The 22,773-nt window shown below is 38.4% G+C and overlaps 1 protein-coding gene across 1 annotated transcript; it reads left to right on the top strand.

Moving 5' to 3' along the window:
• The first annotated feature begins 1,669 nt into the window (after positions 1-1,669).
• Positions 1,670-14,632, top strand: LOC115925521 (CD151 antigen-like). Its single transcript, XM_030989546.1, has 8 exons — positions 1,670-1,962; positions 2,714-2,859; positions 3,811-4,008; positions 8,412-8,486; positions 9,143-9,241; positions 10,355-10,549; positions 11,610-11,693; positions 13,754-14,632. The coding sequence occupies exons 2-8, from the start codon at positions 2,761-2,763 to the stop codon at positions 13,817-13,819; spliced, it is 816 nt and encodes a 271-aa protein (XP_030845406.1). The 5' UTR covers positions 1,670-1,962; positions 2,714-2,760; the 3' UTR covers positions 13,820-14,632.
• Positions 14,633-22,773: the final 8,141 nt, after the last annotated feature.

Genomic DNA, 22,773 nt, shown 5'->3' with positions numbered 1-22,773 from the left:
TAAATCACTTTTTCTCAAAATGGCCAAAATGGAGTTACGTCTTGTGTCGCTGACCCCTCAATTTATAGGACCTAACAAGAGGAGAGATTTACAAGGATGCTTGAAGTTTGGCACTTAGTCGTTACAGAAAGGAAGTCAGTATGAAAGGGGGGTCTGGGTAGTGGGTTTTGTGCCCTTCATACGCTCCTTCCTTTTCGAGAGGAAATAGCCTATCAACAAGAAAACTAAGACTAGCTAGTGCGTAGGGTATTAGGAAGGGGGGTTAGGAGGGGGAAACCCTGCCTGCATGTAAAACCTTCTCATAGATGCGTCACACGTACACATACTCGCTCTGTACATTGAAAAACAAGTTTACTCATGTACAAAACCTACATGTACAAGTGCTAATAGAGATTTGGCTGTATGATATACCGCACCCAATTAATTGTACACTGAGTTTAAGGAGTCTGGAAGTAGGTGAATGAAGGCCCTGTGGATGGAAAGTAATAAACTGTGTTAAACTATAGTTTTTCGGAGGTGCTTTTGAAACTTTGGATTTATGTGGATTTTTAAGAGTTACGCAGGAAGGAACAATTTTAGTGTGGATATGTGAACCATCACAAATTTAAAGAGGTGAGTTGATGTCTTTGTGTATTCTGTCTGACTTTTATTTGATTGTGTAAGCCAGGAGTGTCAAGTCTGACAGACATGAGCGCTATACAAGAACCCACTATTATTATTATTATTATTATTATTATTGTGAAGATGAATGTATACATAGGCATTGCACAATTAACTATCCACTTAATTTGTAATATTATCTGTTCCAGTGGTTGTGTTATTTATCTTCTTTATTGCCAAATAATATGATAATATATGATAATAGTGATAATAATAATCTGCTTTAGTTGTTCAACTATGAATTTTACAGAAAATGAATAAAAGAGACATATATATTGAAAAACACTTCATAATGTATTTCTTTGGCTAAACCCTTTTGTTTTCATTTGAGCAGCATGCCTTTTAATAACCAAATCATAATCAAAGCTTATGATAAACTCTCAAGGGGCTTATTTAATTTATTTATGATTTGTGATTAATTTTATAACTAATACTTTTGCCCAATGTCGTAGGTCACATTTGGCAGTTCGAAACTATGAACTATTATGATAATTGATGAAATCATTAAATTATAAATGAAATTTCCATTTGCAATAATACTGTACATTAGCACTTGACGATATTCTGTAGAATTAGGAATAATCTCTACAAAAGGATCTGTGATTATTTCCTATATTATATTTATTTATGTGCAAATGCATACAACACATGTTTAGGATTCTTGTATGTTTCTTCTCATAAAATTGTAAAATGTTTTGCCTGCAAATTGATAAGTCCAGTTTTCATGCAATCCAATCTAAAATTTGATACATGTTTCTTGACATGTCATTATATTTGCAGTAAAACTTAAATACAGAAAGGCCAGGATCTGCAACAACAGATGACACAAGTGGATTTTACAGCAAAAAAATGAGAGAAGAATTTTTCATCCAGTTAAATTGATCTTTATTGTCCAGTTGAAAGTAAAATCTCAAAGTGATTAATAAAAAAGGAATTGGCTGTATCTAAATATAAACCATCATTAGGTACATAGTGTAACTTTCAGTAATGAAATAAAAAAAGAGAGAGGAGACAAGTTCTTAAGATCAAGGAAAGTTGAAATAAGAGGAACAGTTCATAATCGGTAGACTTGTGAACAAGAGAATAACTGACTGAAGGAAAATCATATTGGAAAAGGAAGATCAGTGAAAAGAGAAATCACTGATCGTGATTGAGAGAACGACTGAAGGAAAATCAAGAAAGGAGCAACACCAATTTTTTTTCTTACGCTTGAGGGAACGACTGACTGAGGGAACAACGATTTGAGAAAGGAGATACATGTACTGACATTAACCTTGTGATAGAGGGACCGATTTATCGAAGGTAGAATTTACTGTACGTTTAGCACGGCTGATATCGTTGATCATACTTAATTTCACAATTTTACTATGTTTCAATTTAACCACCGGTAGAAGTATCATAACTACAATACTACAATAAATACTTTATGTTTCTTGTCAAATGTATTTTATAATTATTTGTAATACATTTTTAATACATATATGTTTATGGTTTGTATAAGATGAGGATCTGTACATTATAAAGTTAATTAATAGAAGGCTCATTACACATGTTTTTCACCTCATCTTTCTTGATATATTCCTCTTACTAATACCCTTCCTTTCTTTTCCTTTCATTCTTCTCTCACCTTTTGTTGATTCTTGCTCCTATTTCTCACTCATCCCTTCTTCTATTCCAGACTATTATACTTTTAACTTGTAAATACATGTATTTCAATTGAATTCCAATGGCAATTCATTTGTAAGACCGAGACGATGGAATTTTTGTAATAAAACCCTTCTTCTATACATGTATATATATATATACTAATGGCTCAGTGGTTAGAGCGCCCGCCTCATGAACGGGAGGTCGTGGGTTCGAACCCCGGCCAAGTCATACCAAAGACTTACCATAAAATGGGACCTTCTGCTTTCTAGCTAGGCGCTCAGCATATTAGATTGGAGAAGGGTAGTAATAACATATTATGTTATGCAGGGCCCGCCTTGAAGAGCAGTTTCATAACTGAAGTGGCTACCCTGGGTAAATAAAACGTTATTATTTTCATTATTTATAGAAGAGGAAGAACCAACCGTCACCATAGCTCCCAAGGAGAGACTCGTGATGGAGATCGAGGAAGATCCTCCGACGCCTGGGCCACCCTTATCGGAGCAAGGACAGTGCTATCGTGTCTTTCTCTACTGTCTAAACGTCTTCTTTGTGGTGAGTAGATCGATCCCTCGACATTTCCTCTGGTGGCAATTGCTCTAGCATTTTTGTTGTCAGTGATTTAGAGTCGGAGTTAAGTTACAACTGGGTTTTAGGGTTAAGATCTGGGGGATGTTTCACAAAACTTGTCATCAGTGCAAAATGACAGTTTTTGTTATAAGCTACTGAAATCCTTTCTTCTGATTGGTTATCAGCAGATTTGTCCCAGGGTTACATGTAGGTATATGAGATCCAGGGATGAAGATAGAAATTCATCTGTAGGATCCTGACAGAGTAATTGCTACCAAATGATGCGTCAAGCAACTGGGGGGTGTTTCACAAAGATCCTAAGTCGAATTTAACTCGAAGTTGAACTTAAACATTATGGAGAGCTATTTGTAGCCTAAAAATAAAATATACTCAAAAGCAAAAATTCAAATATTTTAGACTTTTTTTTATAAATTCCACTCAAGAACATGTGACATAAGGAGTGAGATTGTCATAAAGTAATTTCCAAGCATAATATTGCATTCTCATACCTACACTGTAGAATCACTTTAACAAACATACTCCACTATTTAAGTCTTTACTCAGAGCCACAAATACGTGTGGGTTCCTTATGATACAGGGACACCAAAAATGTCACAAAGGGGGTCCCTAATTTGTGGAATTACTCACATGTCATTGTAATTCAGTGCTAGTGCTAAGAGATATTATGGAACAGTTTACCAGTTAGTATCCGTCAATCCTCAATGATAGTTTGAAGTATTTTTGATTAATTGTGATTTATAGGGCAGTTTTATTTAAAGTAAGCTTTTAATTATCCGCAATGTTATTTTTAGAATTATGTATTATTATTGCTGTATGTTTATTTTACGTTGTACCTTGTTTTGTTAAGAGCTAGAAGCATTGTATTTAGAGCCTTATAAATGTAATATATTATTATTATTATAAAATTTGTTATAGTTCACAGGAGTGGCAATGGTGGCGATAGGAGTATGGGTCCAAATGGACCCCATTAACGAACAGGTCGCGCTTCTCCTTGGCAACGACCTTTTCAAGATGGCAGGCCAGGCCATCGTCCTTGGTGGAGCATTGATCCTCGTAGTCTCCCTGCTTGGATGTGTCGGGGCTCGTCTAGAGAACAAGTGTCTCCTAAAGATGGTGAGTTTCTTGATTATAGGTTTTATTTCTACATTAAAGATAAACTTTAGTTCTGGTAAAAAAAAAAGAAAATGAATTCTCACAGAATCAAATGAAACTTACACTGAATGTTCAAGATTACAAATAAATGTCATGTGCCAAACAATTTTGGAAGAAAATGAATACTGGCTGAGTAATGAGCATAGAGAGATAAGGAAATCAAGATATAGTAGCCCCGACACCATTTGTGTAGTTCCATATACATCTTTCTGTGTACAGTGCTTGTTACTTTACCAAGACTGGGCCAAATTTATTATGATTTTGATGACTTTTCAGTACACACCAATACTTACATGCTACATGATCAACTTTTTTCTGATCCATTCCACACCTTTTCTTTCACAATGCAATCTTTAACTGCATATGAAAAGAATTTACAAAGTAACGCATATATATACAAGGTAACAAAACATGTACATATATTTGATATTTTATGCAAGTCATTAAATACAAATGATGCTAGCAATAATCTACAGTAATGAAGAGGAAACTTTGGAAGCATTATGGTTGTGATTAAGGTTCCCTTTGCATAGTACATTTGTTACATAATATATAAAAACAAAAAACAAAACAAAAGAAGAACAAAAACGGGTGTGTGGTGCAGCCAACCAAGAAGTGTTGATAGTAACGATGGTCTCCGTCATGATGACCTTCTTAAGCATTTTCATAATGAAGAAGAAGTTTACGTTTATATTCAGAGAGGGAAGGAATATTTTATCTATGCTTTAGCTGCGGAAAAGCTGGGTAATTTTAGAGCTCTGTCAGTCAGGGAAGTGTGGATTCCTTCAACATCAACAACAGAGCCTGCGGAAATATTTGCCTGACATAGCAAGATCTTTTTATGGCAGGAAGATTCTATTCATTGAGAATCTATCCTTGGCCCTGTATTATAAAGAGTTGATTGATTCAAACTAATCGCAACTTAGAATTAATCATAACTGTGTACTTAAAAGATAGCAGTTGCGATTGCTTTCAAGTTATGATTATCAAATCAATCGTATCTTTTAATAAGACGGTGTCCTTAACTCTTTAAAAGCAAGGCCTTGGACTTGAGCTAAGTGACTGTGTTTTCAGTCCTTGGGCAAGTCCAAACAATTTTTCTCTAGTAAGTTATTACCGACCACATCAGAGATTTTAGTATGTATCATCACTGTATCAGATTTAGAGCCATACCAGAGCTTGGATCAGACCTAGTAAACCCCTCAAAATAAATTTGGGAACTCAAGTTTGATTGATTATATCTCTCTTGGGGGGTATTTCACAAAGATCCTAAGTCGAACTTAACTCTAAGTTGGACTTAAAAGTTATGGAGAGCCATTTGTAGCCTCAAAATAAAATATATTCAAAAGCGCAAATTCAAGTACTTTAGACTTTCTATAAATTCCACATCAAGAACGTGAAATCTTATTGATAATAGAAACTATGAATGATTTCATTGATTTGTATCAACATTTTATGCCTTTTGAAATAACTTTCATAAAATATTTTCATAGATGCTAACGGCTTTCCTCAATTGTTAAGTCCAACTTAGAAATAAGTTCAACTTAGGATCTTTGTGAAACACCCTCTTGTTATGGTATAATCATTACAATGTTTAGTAGCATCAGAAAGTGTGTTATATCTCTTTCAAATGATTCCACTTTTCGTTATGATTTCTCAATCATGGCGGAATCTGCATTACATCAAAATAAGGGGCAAGATCAAATCACTGTTCTTGTTCAGCTATGCATCCTTTTCTTTTTTAAGAGTGTATATTGGGCTGCTATGTGGTGCACTGCATATTACAATACCAGTGCTTGATACCAGTGTCGTTTGCAACTTTTCACTTTTTTCCCTGCCTGTTATTCAGATGTACTGCTCATTCCATGGCTTCAAAATCATAATATGGTTTCATTGTATAGTGGAATAAACTTTCTATCTAATGATACTAAACAAAGCGATTAATTTTCCCATGACAAGAGAGATATAACTAACCAAACTTGAGTTTCCAAGCTTTTTTTGAGTTTTTTTTTAAATGAACAACATATTTGATGTCACACTTGTCACTATTTGGTAACATTTGAGACCCCAAATAATCTAATATCTAGGACTAGCTCATTATTCAAATTTTTGCATATATAAAGACAGAAAGAGCTGATATCAATCAACACACAATAATTCAGCAAATGATTAGCTTAGGAATGTTCTCCAAATTGGTTCAAAAGTTAAGACACTTTAAAAAAATCATCCAAATGAAAAGCATTAGGGAATACATGTATGTGGCACTGATTGACTGTTTTGGAGGAATGCAATGATAAACTATATTCTTTAGCAAGTTTAGCTAAACTTCAGCTACTGAATATACATGTATTATGTAATATACTTGGTTTTGCTGTTAGGGGTCAGGTCCCAAGGCTCCAAAGAACATGTGCTAACATATATACTGGCCTTTAACCAATCAGTCTCATTTACAAATTAATATATAAATATAATAATGTGACAATCTACTGTACTCAACTTTTCAGTCCATGTTGGCAAATGATTTCAATTAAAAATCAGATTATTAAAGTTTAATTATCTCACAATCAACTCCCCAGGAAGTGGAAAATGTGCATACATTGCATACATTGTGTGCAGGTGAGCCTGAATCCGATGACCAGGGTAATAATATATCTGTAAAGCGCTTGTGCACATTGTTGTATCGATGTATTGGGAGCTATACAAAAGCGGAATAATATTATTATTATTGTTATTAACTGGGGTCTTTTTATCCAGACTACGGTGTTGTTGAGTGCATGATTCAGGCATGTTTTACAGGATGTATAAGGTCATGACGTGCGTACGTTGTCAGGTCGTCTGTGGGTAGGCGGGTCTTACTCATCGGCATCAGGGGAAACCATTGATGCTACTTAGTCAAGAAGTGCTTGTTGAAGGGGGCAGACAGCGTTCGGAATAAGATATATGACCTTCCTGAAGTTCTTATAGTTAAAGGGATTTTTGAGTTCTTGTTTAAGACAGCAAATGCCTTCACTGAAGTGCATGGTTATTGCGCTCTTATTCTTATTTATGACATTTCTAGTGCCCTTTTAGGACCTAAAATAGCTATGAAGGTAATTTTAGACCCCAAAATGTGTGAAATTTAGCCAATACCATCATACAAATTCAACTCCACTTTAAAAAAAATACGTTGACCATTAATTGATAATATCAATACATGGGCCGGCTGATTGTGCGTATTATAACCAACACGAAACAGCCAACAAAGTAAAGTATGATACATAGAAGTGGGGGAAAAGACCATTAATGACAAACAAAAGTAGGCATTGTCCACAGCTTAACAAAATTGTATACAAATATACTTTTAGACATACGACTGAGTGCCAGTATTTTGAAGGGGCAAAGATTAAAAATACACTCAGTTGTTTACTCATGTGAAGGTGTCGCGGTCTCTAAGGGAGAAGTCACCAGACTGTTGATCACATGGTTTGCGGTTCGAGTCCTATCGCGGCACTATTGTCCTTTGGCAAGACATTTATCTACGTTTGCCAAAATCAACCCAGGAGAGGTAAATAGGTACCTGGTGGGAATTTATTCCTTGAAATCATAAAAATAAAAAATAGAAAATTATTCCTTGAAGTGCTAGAGTGTCAGGAGTGTCAAGTTTGACAGACATGAGCACTATGCAAGAGCCCACTATTTTTGTCATTACTACTATTATTACAAGTACATAGATCTAGTACATTAAAGATAAAGACCAGTTATGGTCATGCGATTGCATTGTGAAAGAAACGTTGTGGAATCGTTCAGAAAAGGTTGATCATCTAGCATATAAGTATTGGTGTGTACTGCAAGGTTTTGGAATTATCAAAATGATAAGAAACTTGGCCCATGCAGTCTTGGAAAAGTTACAAGCACTGTACACAGAAAGATGTATATGGGACTACGCGACACATGCGCGACATGTGCGTTATATCTATCAGGTCCAAGTAGATAGAATAATTTACCAAAAATATCAATTAGTAGTATTAGTAGGCGGTTTCTCAGCAAAATTTGTATGATCACGTATTAGTTAAAACTCATTCTTTCACATGATTGGTAATAAGAGCTTCCATCTCATTTTTTGAGAGGAGGGCATTTCCAAAACTGGTCTTTACCTTTAGTAGTAATTGTTGAATTATTGCAAAACTCAGTAAACTGTATGTGCATGCTCATTACCACACACAAAATACAATAACAGATTGATTTTGGTGTACATGAAAGTTCTTTAAAACATACTTTGTCAAAATGAAGGCGAGCAGAAACTTGTAAGTTAAAAACAAAGTCACTAATGAAGAAAACCCATTCATTTTATTTTGTACATTTGTTTTTCTCTTCTTACATTGCAGTATTTCTACCTGTTGCTTGCGGTATTTGTGATTGAGTTTTCTGGCGGTATTTTAGGAATGGCATTCTTAGCAAGTGTAAGTATTATGTTGATATATTATACCCTTATCGCCATGTGAAAATTCAGTGTTTTTTAGGCTAGTTTGGTTTAATTTGATGATTACGAATACTTCATTTTGTATTTCGCAAAATGCTCTTAGCCGTCAAAAAAATCTAAAAACTCACCTAATCTGTTAATATAATAGGAATGTACATTTGAACGTGCATATGGACAATGTGCTATGTAAATTCATTATTATTAGATGCACATTTTGATGAAAAAAAGTATAATGCATGCTTGTAATCTGGCTGATATATGTTTCCCTCGATTTACTCAGTCAGATCGAGGCCCCATTCTGTTAAATCTGAGATGTATGGCCATACGTGTTATCAGTGTCTGTGATATGGTGTAATATTGAAGCCCTCAAAAAATTGCACTTCCAAAATGCCTCAAAGAAGTAAAAATCTTTGAGTGACCGGTTTTTACCATACTCATTACCCCCAATAGACTGTTAACGGTTTTTAAAATTTTGATTTCCAATCATAATTATCTTAATAATTAGACAGCGATCGGCTAAGGGTCATAATTATGATTCCAGCATGAGCTAAATCCAGGATTTTGTTTCAGAATATGAGGCAATGTTACTGATCGAGTCAATTTAAGTATCTTCCTTTTTGTTTCTGCTGCTTCTAGGCTGAAACGGAGCAGAACCTTACCTGGTCTTTGAGAGATAACTATGGGGCAGATGGAGCAGAGGAATACACCGAGGCGTATGACTTCATACAGAAAAGGGTAAGGGCTACTACTTAAAAATAGGCAGTCTCCATTAGTTATTACCTTCAGAAAGGCCTTTAAAACACATTTTTTTTGCAGTTTGTAGTTGTAAGACTTTTTTCTTATTACCCGTATATGTATTTATGTAATTTTAATTTTCATTCACTGTATTCACTTTGGGCCTTATGGGAAAAGTGCGGTATGAGGTTTTTTTTGTATGTGTAAAAAGTATGGCATCTAACGCAGATAATTCATGTTGCACTACAGTGTTACAAGATCCAGAGACGTGATTAAAGAAACAAAAGTGTGGTGTTTTTGCCGCATCATATCTGAAGGAAATCTAACTACTCTCAGACCAGGGGGGTGTTTCACAAAGACTAAGATCGACATTAAGTTGGACTTAACAATGGCAGGCTATTCTTCCACTAGTTTCTATATTCATTCCTGTCATTGGTTTCTCAAGGGACGTACAAATCGTGGTCACAAATCTACAGAAATTACCCTTTTTGACAGTTCATTATTGAAGGAAAAATATTTATCTAAATATCATAATTGAGAGACTAATGGTGACAGCAACCAGTGGCATGAACAGCCTGCCATAGTTAAGTCCCACTTAAAGTCGATCTTAGTCTTTGTAAAATAACCCCCAGAAATCTTTTGCATTATACTCAGACATCATTACACGATCTTCTGAATAGAAAGTATTTTTGACATTACTCATTCAAAACCATTCCTATTCGTTCGTGCATGCCAATATCATAGCATATTAGGTGTCATATATTTGTAATATAAATATATTCAGACGAGTTCACTTTTTTTTGTAATTGATTGGAAAATTGTGGTTTTATTTTTAAGAAAAACATCTTAAGCCTCGGTCACAAATGCCATTACGAACTGCTACGAACGCCGTACGAACGATTTCAGACAATGGAAATACGGGAACACAAAATTATCGCTCGTACGAACCTTTGTGACCGTAGCATAATATCCAGACAGGCTTGGGCTTTAATTGTTTCAAAACAGAGAAAGCCTAGATTTTTAAAATCTATACTATTTCTGATCCTTCTTTCTATGACTTTCGTAGTTTCGATGATAAACTATTTCTGATTCTTCTCTCTCTGTCTTTCGTAGTTTCGATGCTGTGGCGTAGCCGGTGATGTGATAGACGCGGTGGTTGAGTATAAAATGACAGCTTTCTGGCTGAACCAGTCGCCGTTAAAACCTCGTGATGTGGTGCCTGCCAGCTGCTGTCGAGAGGGCGTCGACCCTGTCATCTGCCGGTTAGAGAGGCCCCAGAACCTGTATAGACTCTACTTGCATAATGTGGTAAGGAATGATTGTGGTAACATGTATGCAGAGATGTGTTGCTGTCGTGTTCATCTTTTTTTGCAGGAGAATCAAAGATTTTTAATAGTAATAAAGATGTACAGTAGGCTTGCGGGTGCACCATGTGAGAGAGAGAGAGAGGGGGTTGAGGAGTCCTGAAAAGGACTCTGACTTGGTAATCTTTCTTGGGGGTGTGTAGTCCTGAAAAGGACCGTTGTTATCTTTCTTAGCATATAGTTCTAAGGAGAACTATAGCGCTTGGAGAGGATGAGTGGCTCGACGTTTCGAACAGGTTGACCATCCGTTGTCAGGAGTGCATCCGCAAGCCTACTGTATATCTACATCACCATGCAAGCCGACACTTACAAGCAGCATCTAAGTAATAAAGATGTTTTCAAAAGACAGATTAGCCATTGCTTTCAGATTTTAAAGGTACACATTGTATGTTTCAGAAATATTTTCTCAGTTAGGCCTACATCATAGTAAAATTTCAGAATTAAATGAACCCTTTTTTAGACTCATGAACCGTATTTCATTGCCAGAATCATGGACCTTTGGTCAATGATGCTTCGTAATAATGGATCTTTAGATTAATGCCTCTCTATATGTTCAGAAAAATAAACTTCATCTCCGCATTTGGTTAAAGGCATCGTTTAACAAAGTTAAATCTGAGATGCACGGCCCTACGTGTTATCAGTGTCTTTGATATGGTGTAACATTGAAGCCCCAAAACTAATTGCGCTTCAAAATGATCATGAAGTGCCTCCAAAAAGTAAAAGTCTTTGAGTGATCGGTTTTACCATACTCGTTTTCCCCGATAGACCGTAGTGTTATGAAAACCGTTAGGAAAACGCAAAATTTGATTTTGATTTCCAATCATAAATATCTTGATAATCAGACAGGCAATCGGCTTGTAAAAGTCATGGGGTTCCTGACTTACCTAAAAGTTTATAATTATCATTGCAACATGAGCTAAATCCAGGATTTTGTTTCAGAAGCTGAGACAAAGTTACCGGTTCCCTTTAATAAAATTTGTTTATTTATCATCTTTATTATACAGGGATGCCTCACAGCTACAGAGGCTCGTGTGACAGAGTACGGAGGGGTCGTGGGAGGAGTGGCGATCTGCATATCTGTCTTACATGTAAGTAGATTTTTACCCGGGTGAATTCATGCAGGATTTTGTAGAAATAAATAACATAAATTGTTGAAATTATTTTTACACTTTGTGGTTTTAATTTGAAATCCAACCTTGTGGATGCAATGAATGAATAAATGATTAAATCAATCTCTCTCTCTGTCCCTCCCTCCCCCTTTCTCTTTATCTCTCCCTCCTCTCTAAGATGACTCTATCCCTTTCTCCTTCCTCCCTCTCTCTCTATCCATCCCTCCATCTCCCTCCCTTCCCTCCCTCTCGCTCCCTCACCCTCCCTCGCCCTCCCTCTCCCTCCCTTCCCTCCCTCTCCCTCCCTCCCTCTCCCTCCCTCACCCTCCCTCTCCCTCCCTTCTCTCCCTCTCCCTCCCTCTCCTTCCCTCACCCTCCCTCTCCCTCCCTCACCCTCCCTCACCCTTCCGCCTCCCTTCTCCCCCCTCCCTCCCTCTCCCGCCCTCTCCCTCCCTCACCCTCCCTCACCCTCCCTCTCCCGCCCTCTCCCTCCCTCCCTCACCCTCCCTCTCCCTCCCTCACCCTCCCTCCCCCTCCCTCACCCTCCCTCACCCTCCCTCTCCCGCCCTCTCCCTCCCTCACCCTCCCTCACCCTCCCTCACCCTCCCTCGCCCTCCCTCCCTCACCCTCCCTCTCCCGCCCTCACCCTCCCTCACCCTCCCTCTCCCGCCCTCTCCCTCCCTCACCCTCCCTCACCCTCCCTCACCCTCCCTCTCCCGCCCTCTCCCTCCCTCACCCTCCCGCCCTCTCCCTCCCTCACCCTCCCTCACCCTCCCTCACCCTCCCTCGCCCTCCCTCCCTCACCCCCCCTCGTCCTCCCTCTCCCGCCCTCTCCCTCCCTCACCCTCCCTCACCCTCCCTCACCCTCCCTCGCCCTCCCTCCCTCACCCTCCCTCACCCTCCCTCTCCCGCCCTCTCCCTCCCTCACCCTCCCTCACCCTCCCTCCCTCTCCCTCCCTCACCCTCCCTCACCCTCCCTCTCCCGCCCTCTCCCTCCCTCACCCTCCCTCACCCTCCCTCGCCCTCCCTCTCCCTCCCTCACCCTCCCTCTCCCTCCCTCACCCTCCCTCGCCCTCCCTCACCCTCCCTCTCCCGCCCTCTCCCTCCCTCACCCTCCCTCACCCTCCCTCACCCTCCCTCACCCTCCCTCTCCCGCCCTCTCCCTCCCTCACCCTCCCTCACCCTCCCTCGCCCTCCCTCTCCCTCCCTCACCCTCCCTCTCCCTCCCTCACCCTCCCTCTCCCTCCCTCACCCTCCCTCACCCTCCCTCGCCCTCCCTCTCCCTCCCTCACCCTCCCTCTCCCTCCCTCACCCTCCCTCTCCCTCCCTCCCTCTCCCTCCCTCACCCTCCCTCACCCTCCCTCTCCCTCCCTCACCCTCCCTCTCCCTCCCTCACCCTCCCTCGCCCTCCCTCTCCCTCCCTCACCCTCCCTCTCCCTCCCTCACCCTCCCTCACCCTCCCTCACCCTCCCTCTCCCGCCCTCTCCCTCCCTCACCCTCCCTCGCCCTCCCTCTCCCTCCCTCACCCTCCCTCACCCTCCCTCTCCCTCCTTCACCCTCCCTCACCCTCCCTCTCCCTCCCTCACCCTCCCTCACCCTCCCTCACCCTCCCTCTCCCTCCCTCACCCTCCCTCTCCCACCCTCCCTCACCCTCCCTCGCCCTCCCTCATCCTCCCTCTCCCTTCCTTACCCTCCCTCACCCTCCCTCACCCTCCCTCGCCCTCCCTCTCCCTCCCTCACCCTCCCTCACCCTCCCTCACCCTCCCTCACCCTCCCTCACCCTCCCTCTCCCTCCCTCACCCTCCCTCTCCTGCCCTCTCCCTCCCTCACCCTCCCTCACCCTCCCTCTCCCTCCCTCACCCTCCCTCACCCTCCCTCACCCTCCCTCACCCTCTCCCTCCCTCTCCCTCTCTCTCTTTCCTCCTCCAATGTAACTCTATCCATGACCCTAGTTATTTGATAAAATAAAGCCCGGAGCTAATGCTTATTTATCATGTTATATCAATTTATCTCTTTCTTTCTTTTCTTTATTTATTCAGTTGGGTGGTATGGTCTTCACCTTCTTACTGTACAGAGAGATTCCCAGCAAGAGATCAAGATCATGAAGCGGCTGATAACTCAGGGAAGAGGGCCCTGTTTCATCAAACCTGTTATCAATAACAATTAAGTTCCAATACCTGTTATAAGCTACTGAAATCCTAACAGTTGATTGGCTAAGAGCAAAGTTGTTATTGATAACAAGTTTTATGAAATTGGGCCCTGATCATAGATCAGAGATTCCCAGCAAGAGATCAAGATCATGAAGCGTTTGATAAGCCAGGGAGGGCCCTGTTTTGATCAAACCTGGGGGAGCGTTTCATAAAGCTGTGCGTAAAGTTACGCATGACTTTACGAATGACTTGAATATAAAGAGCCAAATGGGATGCCCAAAATTTTTCCTGACATTTTAACAGACCGTGACTGTGTTTCCCATAATCTCAATTAAATTGTAGCCAAAAATACACTTTGCATTAAAATGTTTTGTTAAAAATGATAAGGTTAATCTAAATCTGCATATATATTATAACTTTAGCTCATGCAATTAAAAGGATTTGAAAATCCCATTTAGCTCTTCATTTTCAAGTCATATGGGTAACTTTACGCACAGCTTTATGAAACACCCCTGTTATCAATAACAAGTTCCAATACCTGTTATATATAAGCTACTGAAATCCTAACAGTTGATTGGATGAGAGCAAAGTTTTTATCTTGTTATTGATAACAAGTTTTATGAAATGGGGCCCTGATCATAGATCAACTGGCAGAAGTTTGTTAGCAAGCGTGCATGCCACAAAGCAAATTTTGATAACTCACTCTTTAAGGTTTCGACTGCTCTATACATAGTACACTAATAGTCCGTTCTTGTATAGCGCATAACACATTAAGATATAAAGTCTCTATGCGCTTCCAAAGAGTTTTTGGACATTATTACACTAGCTTTAGCTCCGGCAGCCATTATCAGCACAGTGCATTTCAAGGATCCTACCAGGTACCCATTTACCTCACTTGCGTTGAGTGGCTGTGGGGCAAATGTAGATTAATGTCTTGCCAATGGACATTAGTGCCGCCGCGGGACTCAAACCGCGGACCTTGGGATCCACAGTCTGGTGACATATCCACTTGAATATGACACCTGTACTACTGCTACTATTCTTAAAATATGACAGGGATTTCCCCATCGATGACTAAAAAAGGGAAAATTGATTAATTCTGTCATGTAAGACATCACCATAGCGACAAAAATTGATTAGATTTCAGGTTAGCGAGTCGATATACATGAAATTAAGGTTTTTTGACCTTGTTAATTATCTCCATATCAATTACTATTTTAAGCTATTTTAGCTGTGAATTAAAACTTGTTTAACATAGTATGTGTCACCATAGCGAGACAAATGATAAGATTTTAGGATTGTCCAATCAGAGATTAAAGGTTGTAAAGATTAATCAACATGTTATAACATTTATAAGCGTTATGTTCTCATGATATTAAAAAAAAAAATTATCTGAAATAAATTTAGGCAGAGGCATATTGGATCGCATTTGTCCCACTAAAATGTGTTTAATTGCAACTTGTTATGCAAGACTATGGATGCTACTGTAAAAACCAGAAACTTTTACACTCAGGAAATGTTTCGCGACTTTTGCAAGAAGTCCAGGTTAGTTGCAAAAATTTTATGTCGTGAAATTATTGAATCACAATGGACACAACATTATTATCTCTTCACAATAGATTCTTGCCATTAGAATGGTCATCCGAATTACAAACGTTGTATATCGCGGAGTAATACTGGATTGGCAATTGTCTGAAGTAACATATTGTAACAAAGCATTATATTCAGTAATCATATATCATAATTATGTGGGGTTTTTTCTCGTCTCTCTTTCATGTTCTGTAAGGAATTTTTTTTTATAGTAATAACAATGCAAGTTCTTTTTGTTCCTTATCGCTTTAAAAGGGGTGTATGTACACTACATTCTAGTTATGTAAATATATATTCTAGCATATTTGATGACATACTTTGTAATCTAGACTTTATAATTAGGTACATAAATACCACATAGGCCTACATGTATGTAAATGTATTTAAATATCGTTGCAAGAATGTTTCAACTTATTTCGCAGTGCAATAGATTTGTTTGGTGTTTCAATAAACTGTAAAGTATGTTTTGAATTACCTGTACATGAAATCTTATTTTTTCTTATTGAAATACATGTATTTTTATGACGAAGATAGGTGGAATGGAGATAGATGGAGGGGGGAGGGGGAGGGGGGAAGTAAAATGTTCTTATGGGAGAGACAACAGTAGCTCACAAAAGAGAGAGAGAGTGGGAGGGGAAAAGAAAGAAAGAAAAAGAGAGTGTGTGTGTGTGGGAAAGAGAGAGAAATAGAGAGAGGGGAGGACAAAAAACATTTACCAATAAGAAAATGAAATATAGATATACAAGAGGTACAATACACAACTTTATAATCTCTACAATGATATTTTATTTTTGAATGTCTCCAAGCATGTACATGTAAATAGCACATCTACTTGAATAAGTTGGTTACATAATACTGTGTAAAGTATAAGCATCACAATGATCACGTAGCAAAAATTATATCCTGATTCTAAAATCTGGACATTAGTTATATGGAGCTACTTGGGTTTTGCATATTTTCAATCAAAGACTAACACAAATCTAATTTACTCAAAAACAGTTTGATTATTGTTTACAATGGTCACAACATAGATTTGATATCTGGAAATTACTCAAAATAAACATGTTTTTTAATAAACAGTATAGTTATGGTTCATAGACATGTGTAAGTAGGGTCATCGGTTTAGCAACTTTGATGCGTATACACTTTTCAATGATGACGTTAAAAACTATTGAAACTAATGCTATCCTCAGCACAGATTATTCTCTTAAAACCCAACAACAACAATTACATTTAACAAAATACATGTAGCTGAAATGAGGGTATAATATTCATTAATCATACATACAAGAGTACACAAATACTTTTTTGTTCACTGAAGCTCTTTATTTAGGATTTGGTGTTGTGAGAGTGTGCATATCTCACAGTGACATATTTTATTGTTATTACCAGAGTATTTTCAGAATTTTCAGGAACCAAAATCCCTCACTCCTATATCTCTTTCACTGGCATGTACTTATTGGACTCAAAGAACAGCAATATGCATACGTAACAGAAAATTATATATTCAAAGAATAATATAGAATATGGGTAGATTCTACATGTACTTTTAGACAGCAGAATTTCTGAACACTATAAATAGAATGCATGCAGATGCTACAAGATTCACATACAAGAATGTACATAAAAGCTACAAGTATCAAGCCAATAGTAGAATATTTGCATAATCAGGCTATTAAAAACAACAGAAAATACCAAAGAACATTATGTAAATAAAAATAGCAAGCTACTGATTAGACTCTCTACAGTAACTCTTCATTATCTATAATCCTTAAATGTGTAGTGTTTTGAATCGATCACAAGTTAGCAAAACACGGATTACTACGAAGAATAAATATAATCTTAAAGCATAATGTATAACAAAGTTAAACAGTTTGGTCATATCTGTTCACATTCCAGTTCCATCAAGAGTTGTCGGCTTTACTTCTAAATGTTGACCTTAGCAGGAGTTGATTTCTGTTATGGAAATAAATGATAGGAGAAGTTTAAAGAACCATGAATCGAGATTTAAGAATAATAATAAGAGGCATTTATATAGCACCGTCTATCTAATTGACATTGTACAGTACTATTAAATATCAGGTATATTGGATGCTCTGTTTTAAATACAGTCAAGATTGCCGAGCAATGAATTACATCCTGCTTCTTGTCCTCAAACCATATCTTTCTGGTTTTTAAAACGGTATCATTTGAATTTCCATTTCCAAGCATTATTTTGAACTGTCCCGAAATTGTTTTCCTTTCTTTAAATGAGACTACAGCCCCAGTCTAAAGTGCTTGTCCTCCCAGACAAGGACAAAGAGCCTCTTCGGTAGGTTTAGGGACAATGCATCAAAATAACGCGGTCATTGTTGCAATGTCAGGAATGCTATTATTACCTCCTCTTTGGTAATCCTCGCATTTGACCAAACAAAAGTCACTCAATGAAGGGAGGGTCAGGTTTGTTTTCAATTCACTAATATTATTGATGCCATGTCAGAAAGAGCTGAGTAGTTTGTTACGTAACTATTCAAAAATTGCAGGTGCAAGCTATTGAAAACAGAATCGAATAGCCAAGCTTCCCTATTCATTGGTGCCCTGTTATAGAATTCGTAGCATATACTGAATTGAATAGACCCGTGTTCTATTCATTATACTATGTGAGGGCAGTGGCCTCTTGTCATATCACTTTAAGTTTAAGTCAGCAGTTTGCAAATTAAATGAAATAAACATAAAACCTCACTATTATATCAGTAATATCAGTAACTGAAAGAAAAAAAATACGGGCAATCTTGACAACATCGGACTACAAAAATGATGATAATAATGCATCCCGAAAGCGTCAAATCAGTAAATCGGCACATTTTGTAAAGTCATTAGCATGCAGAAAGTGTTAACAACAAAAAGCGAACCAGTTATCACGGTGAGGCAAAATGGTCTTGTGGATAAAAGTGATCACTTCACAATGCAATGTACTCGGTTCGAGTCTCAGTTTCTCCTTTATATAAACCCATGTTATTTTTTTTTCTTCACTCCATAATATTGACTTGTCATCTCTTTTTTAAAGGGGACACCCCCCCCTCAACAAAGAAAAAATAGCATGTAATACTCTTTCTTTAACAAGCGACTCTCTGAATTAGTCAGAAAACATCTTTTGCTACATCTACAACAATTAGTGTAAGTATGAAGAATACATGAAGATTAGCAATGTGACACTTTATCTAGTGGGTAGGCAATCGTCTGATAACTGGAAGGTATCGGGTTCGACCCCCAGCTGTTGCGTTTTTTTCTTTTGCTACATCTACAACAATAAGTATAAGTATGAAAAAAAAAACATGGAGATTAGCAATGTGACACTTTAGTCTAGTGGGTAGGCAATCGCCTGGTAACTGGAAGGTATCGGGTTCGACCCCAAACTGTTGCGTTTTTTTCTTTTGCTACATCTACAACAATAAGTATAAGTATGAAAAAAAAAACATGGAGATTAGCAATGTGACACTTTAGTCTAGTGGGTAGGCAATCGCCTGGTAACTGGAAGGTATCGGGTTCGACCCCCAGCTGTTGCGTTTTTTTCTTTTGCTACATCTACAACAATAAGTATAAGTATGAAAAAAAAAACATGGAGATTAGCAATGTGACACTTTAGTCTAGTGGGTAGGCAATCGCCTGGTAACTGGAAGGTATCGGGTTCGACCCCCAGCTGTTGCGTTTTTTTCTTTTGCTACATCTACAACAATAAGTATAAGTATGAAAAAAAAAAACATGGAGATTAGCAATGTGACACTTTAGTCTAGTGGGTAGGCAATCGCCTGGTAACTGGAAGGTATCGGGTTCGACACCCAGCTGTTGCTTTTTTTTAATCTTTGAAAAAGAAAAACTGATGTCAAACCCATTTTGATCTCACTCAAAGTCCATATTTATTGCTATTCTCTTAATTGATCTATACAATGAGCTTGCAATTAACTTGTAAGCAAGGTAAAGTATTTACGAAGTACAAGAAGGACAGGAATCCTGTTTTATCTATTTATCAAACATTATTACATTCAATACTTTTTCAGTCCCAATGAGAGAGAGAGAGAGAGAGAGAGAGAAAGAGAAAGAGAGCCAGAAAGAGACAAGTGACGAGAACCCAATACACCTCATCAGTGTAATAAAGTCGGATGATCTTAATCTACATACTTACTTCAAATATTTTGCCGGGCAGATATTATTATTTATAAAAACAAACCAATTTTGGAGTTTTATAATAAATATTATTGTTGTTGTTGTTGTTGATGTAAAACAATGAGAAAATAGGGACCTTTTGCGGGGGGGGGGGGAGCAATGTAGAAAAAAACTACAGGGGAGCCTTGGGATTTTTATTTGGGGGGGGGGGGGTGGGTATCGGCGCGGATTCAGGATTTCTTAGGGGGGCCCAAACTTGAAATCAATTTGAAATTTAATGTGCTGAAATAAAAAAAAATCGTGCCGGCTATTTTTTTGTTTGGCCCTCGAAAATTTGAAAAATCACCCCCCCCCACATTAATCGCCAGGGGGGTCCCATCATAGCTGGCAATCGACAGCTAGCTGGCAATCGACAGCTAGCTGGCCTGGCGGCGGTAGCGGGTAGCCCCAAAGCCATGTCCATTTAAAAATTGCATTCAAGAGCCTCTTATTGCTAGGTTTACAACGTTGTTTTACATTTGCAATTATTATTTCCTAGTTTTATTCACTCTCTACAGTCCCGTACTATCCCTTTTTCAGTCTGTAAACAACTTTGCAACACGAAAACAATGATGAACAGGGTTTTACTTCTCGTATAAATTTATTAGAAGCGCCCTATGTCATTTTGCACGAAGTGATACAAAGGGCCTTTCAAATTTAAGTCTATTGAAAGCATTCCCCCACCTAGCCTGTATGACCGAGCAGAATCATTTAGTGCTCAACAATAAAAATCCACAGTCTTGGCTAAAGAGGTCCATTATTTGTTTGTTTATTTAGTTATTTTATTTAATTGACATTGTACAGTACTATTAAATATCAGGTATATTGGATGCTCTGTTTTAAATACAGTCAAGATTGCCGAGCAATGAATTACATCCTGCTTCTTGTCCTCAAACCATATCTTTCTGGTTTTTAAAACGGTATCATTTGAATTTCCATTTCCAAGCATTATTTTGAACTGTCCCGAAATTGTTTTCCTTTCTTTAAATGAGACTACAGCCCCAGTCTAAAGTGCTTGTCCTCCCAGACAAGGACAAAGAGCCTCTTCGGTAGGTTTAGGGACAATGCATCAAAATAACGCGGTCATTGTTGCAATGTCAGGAATGCTATTATTACCTCCTCTTTGGTAATCCTCGCATTTGACCAAACAAAAGTCACTCAATGAAGGGAGGGTCAGGTTTGTTTTCAATTCACTAATATTATTGATGCCATGTCAGAAAGAGCTGAGTAGTTTGTTACGTAACTATTCAAAAATTGCAGGTGCAAGCTATTGAAAACAGAATCGAATAGCCAAGCTTCCCTATTCATTGGTGCCCTGTTATAGAATTCGTAGCATATACTGAATTGAATAGACCCGTGTTCTATTCATTATACTATGTGAGGGCAGTGGCCTCTTGTCATATCACTTTAAGTTTAAGTCAGCAGTTTGCAAATTAAATGAAATAAACATAAAACCTCACTATTATATCAGTAATATCAGTAACTGAAAGAAAAAAAATACGGGCAATCTTGACAACATCGGACTACAAAAATGATGATAATAATGCATCCCGAAAGCGTCAAATCAGTAAATCGGCACATTTTGTAAAGTCATTAGCATGCAGAAAGTGTTAACAACAAAAAGCGAACCAGTTATCACGGTGAGGCAAAATGGTCTTGTGGATAAAAGTGATCACTTCACAATGCAATGTACTCGGTTCGAGTCTCAGTTTCTCCTTTATATAAACCCATGTTATTTTTTTCTTCTTCACTCCATAATATTGACTTGTCATCTCTTTTTTAAAGGGGACACCCCCCCCCCCCCCTCAACAAAGAAAAAATAGCATGTAATACTCTTTCTTTAACAAGCGACTCTCTGAATTAGTCAGAAAACATCTTTTGCTACATCTACAACAATTAGTGTAAGTATGAAGAATACATGAAGATTAGCAATGTGACACTTTATCTAGTGGGTAGGCAATCGTCTGATAACTGGAAGGTATCGGGTTCGACCCCCAGCTGTTGCGTTTTTTTCTTTTGCTACATCTACAACAATAAGTATAAGTATGAAAAAAAAAACATGGAGATTAGCAATGTGACACTTTAGTCTAGTGGGTAGGCAATCGCCTGGTAACTGGAAGGTATCGGGTTCGACCCCAAACTGTTGCGTTTTTTTCTTTTGCTACATCTACAACAATAAGTATAAGTATGAAAAAAAAAACATGGAGATTAGCAATGTGACACTTTAGTCTAGTGGGTAGGCAATCGCCTGGTAACTGGAAGGTATCGGGTTCGACCCCCAGCTGTTGCGTTTTTTTCTTTTGCTACATCTACAACAATAAGTATAAGTATGAAAAAAAAAACATGGAGATTAGCAATGTGACACTTTAGTCTAGTGGGTAGGCAATCGCCTGGTAACTGGAAGGTATCGGGTTCGACCCCCAGCTGTTGCGTTTTTTTCTTTTGCTACATCTACAACAATAAGTATAAGTATGAAAAAAAAAAACATGGAGATTAGCAATGTGACACTTTAGTCTAGTGGGTAGGCAATCGCCTGGTAACTGGAAGGTATCGGGTTCGACACCCAGCTGTTGCTTTTTTTTAATCTTTGAAAAAGAAAAACTGATGTCAAACCCATTTTGATCTCACTCAAAGTCCATATTTATTGCTATTCTCTTAATTGATCTATACAATGAGCTTGCAATTAACTTGTAAGCAAGGTAAAGTATTTACGAAGTACAAGAAGGACAGGAATCCTGTTTTATCTATTTATCAAACATTATTACATTCAATACTTTTTCAGTCCCAATGAGAGAGAGAGAGAGAGAGAGAGAGAAAGAGAAAGAGAGCCAGAAAGAGACAAGTGACGAGAACCCAATACACCTCATCAGTGTAATAAAGTCGGATGATCTTAATCTACATACTTACTTCAAATATTTTGCCGGGCAGATATTATTATTTATAAAAACAAACCAATTTTGGAGTTTTATAATAAATATTATTGTTGTTGTTGTTGTTGATGTAAAACAATGAGAAAATAGGGACCTTTTGGGGGGGGGGGGGGAGCAATGTAGAAAAAAACTACAGGGGAGCCTTGGGATTTTTATTTGGGGGGGGGGGGTGGGTATCGGCGCGGATTCAGGATTTCTTAGGGGGGC

Source organism: Strongylocentrotus purpuratus, unplaced genomic scaffold, assembly GCF_000002235.5.
Source record: "Strongylocentrotus purpuratus isolate Spur 01 unplaced genomic scaffold, Spur_5.0 spur5_scaffold_18, whole genome shotgun sequence".
In the NCBI taxonomy this organism is placed as follows: domain Eukaryota; kingdom Metazoa; phylum Echinodermata; class Echinoidea; order Camarodonta; family Strongylocentrotidae; genus Strongylocentrotus; species Strongylocentrotus purpuratus.
This window is presented reverse-complemented; position numbering and strand designations above follow the sequence as displayed.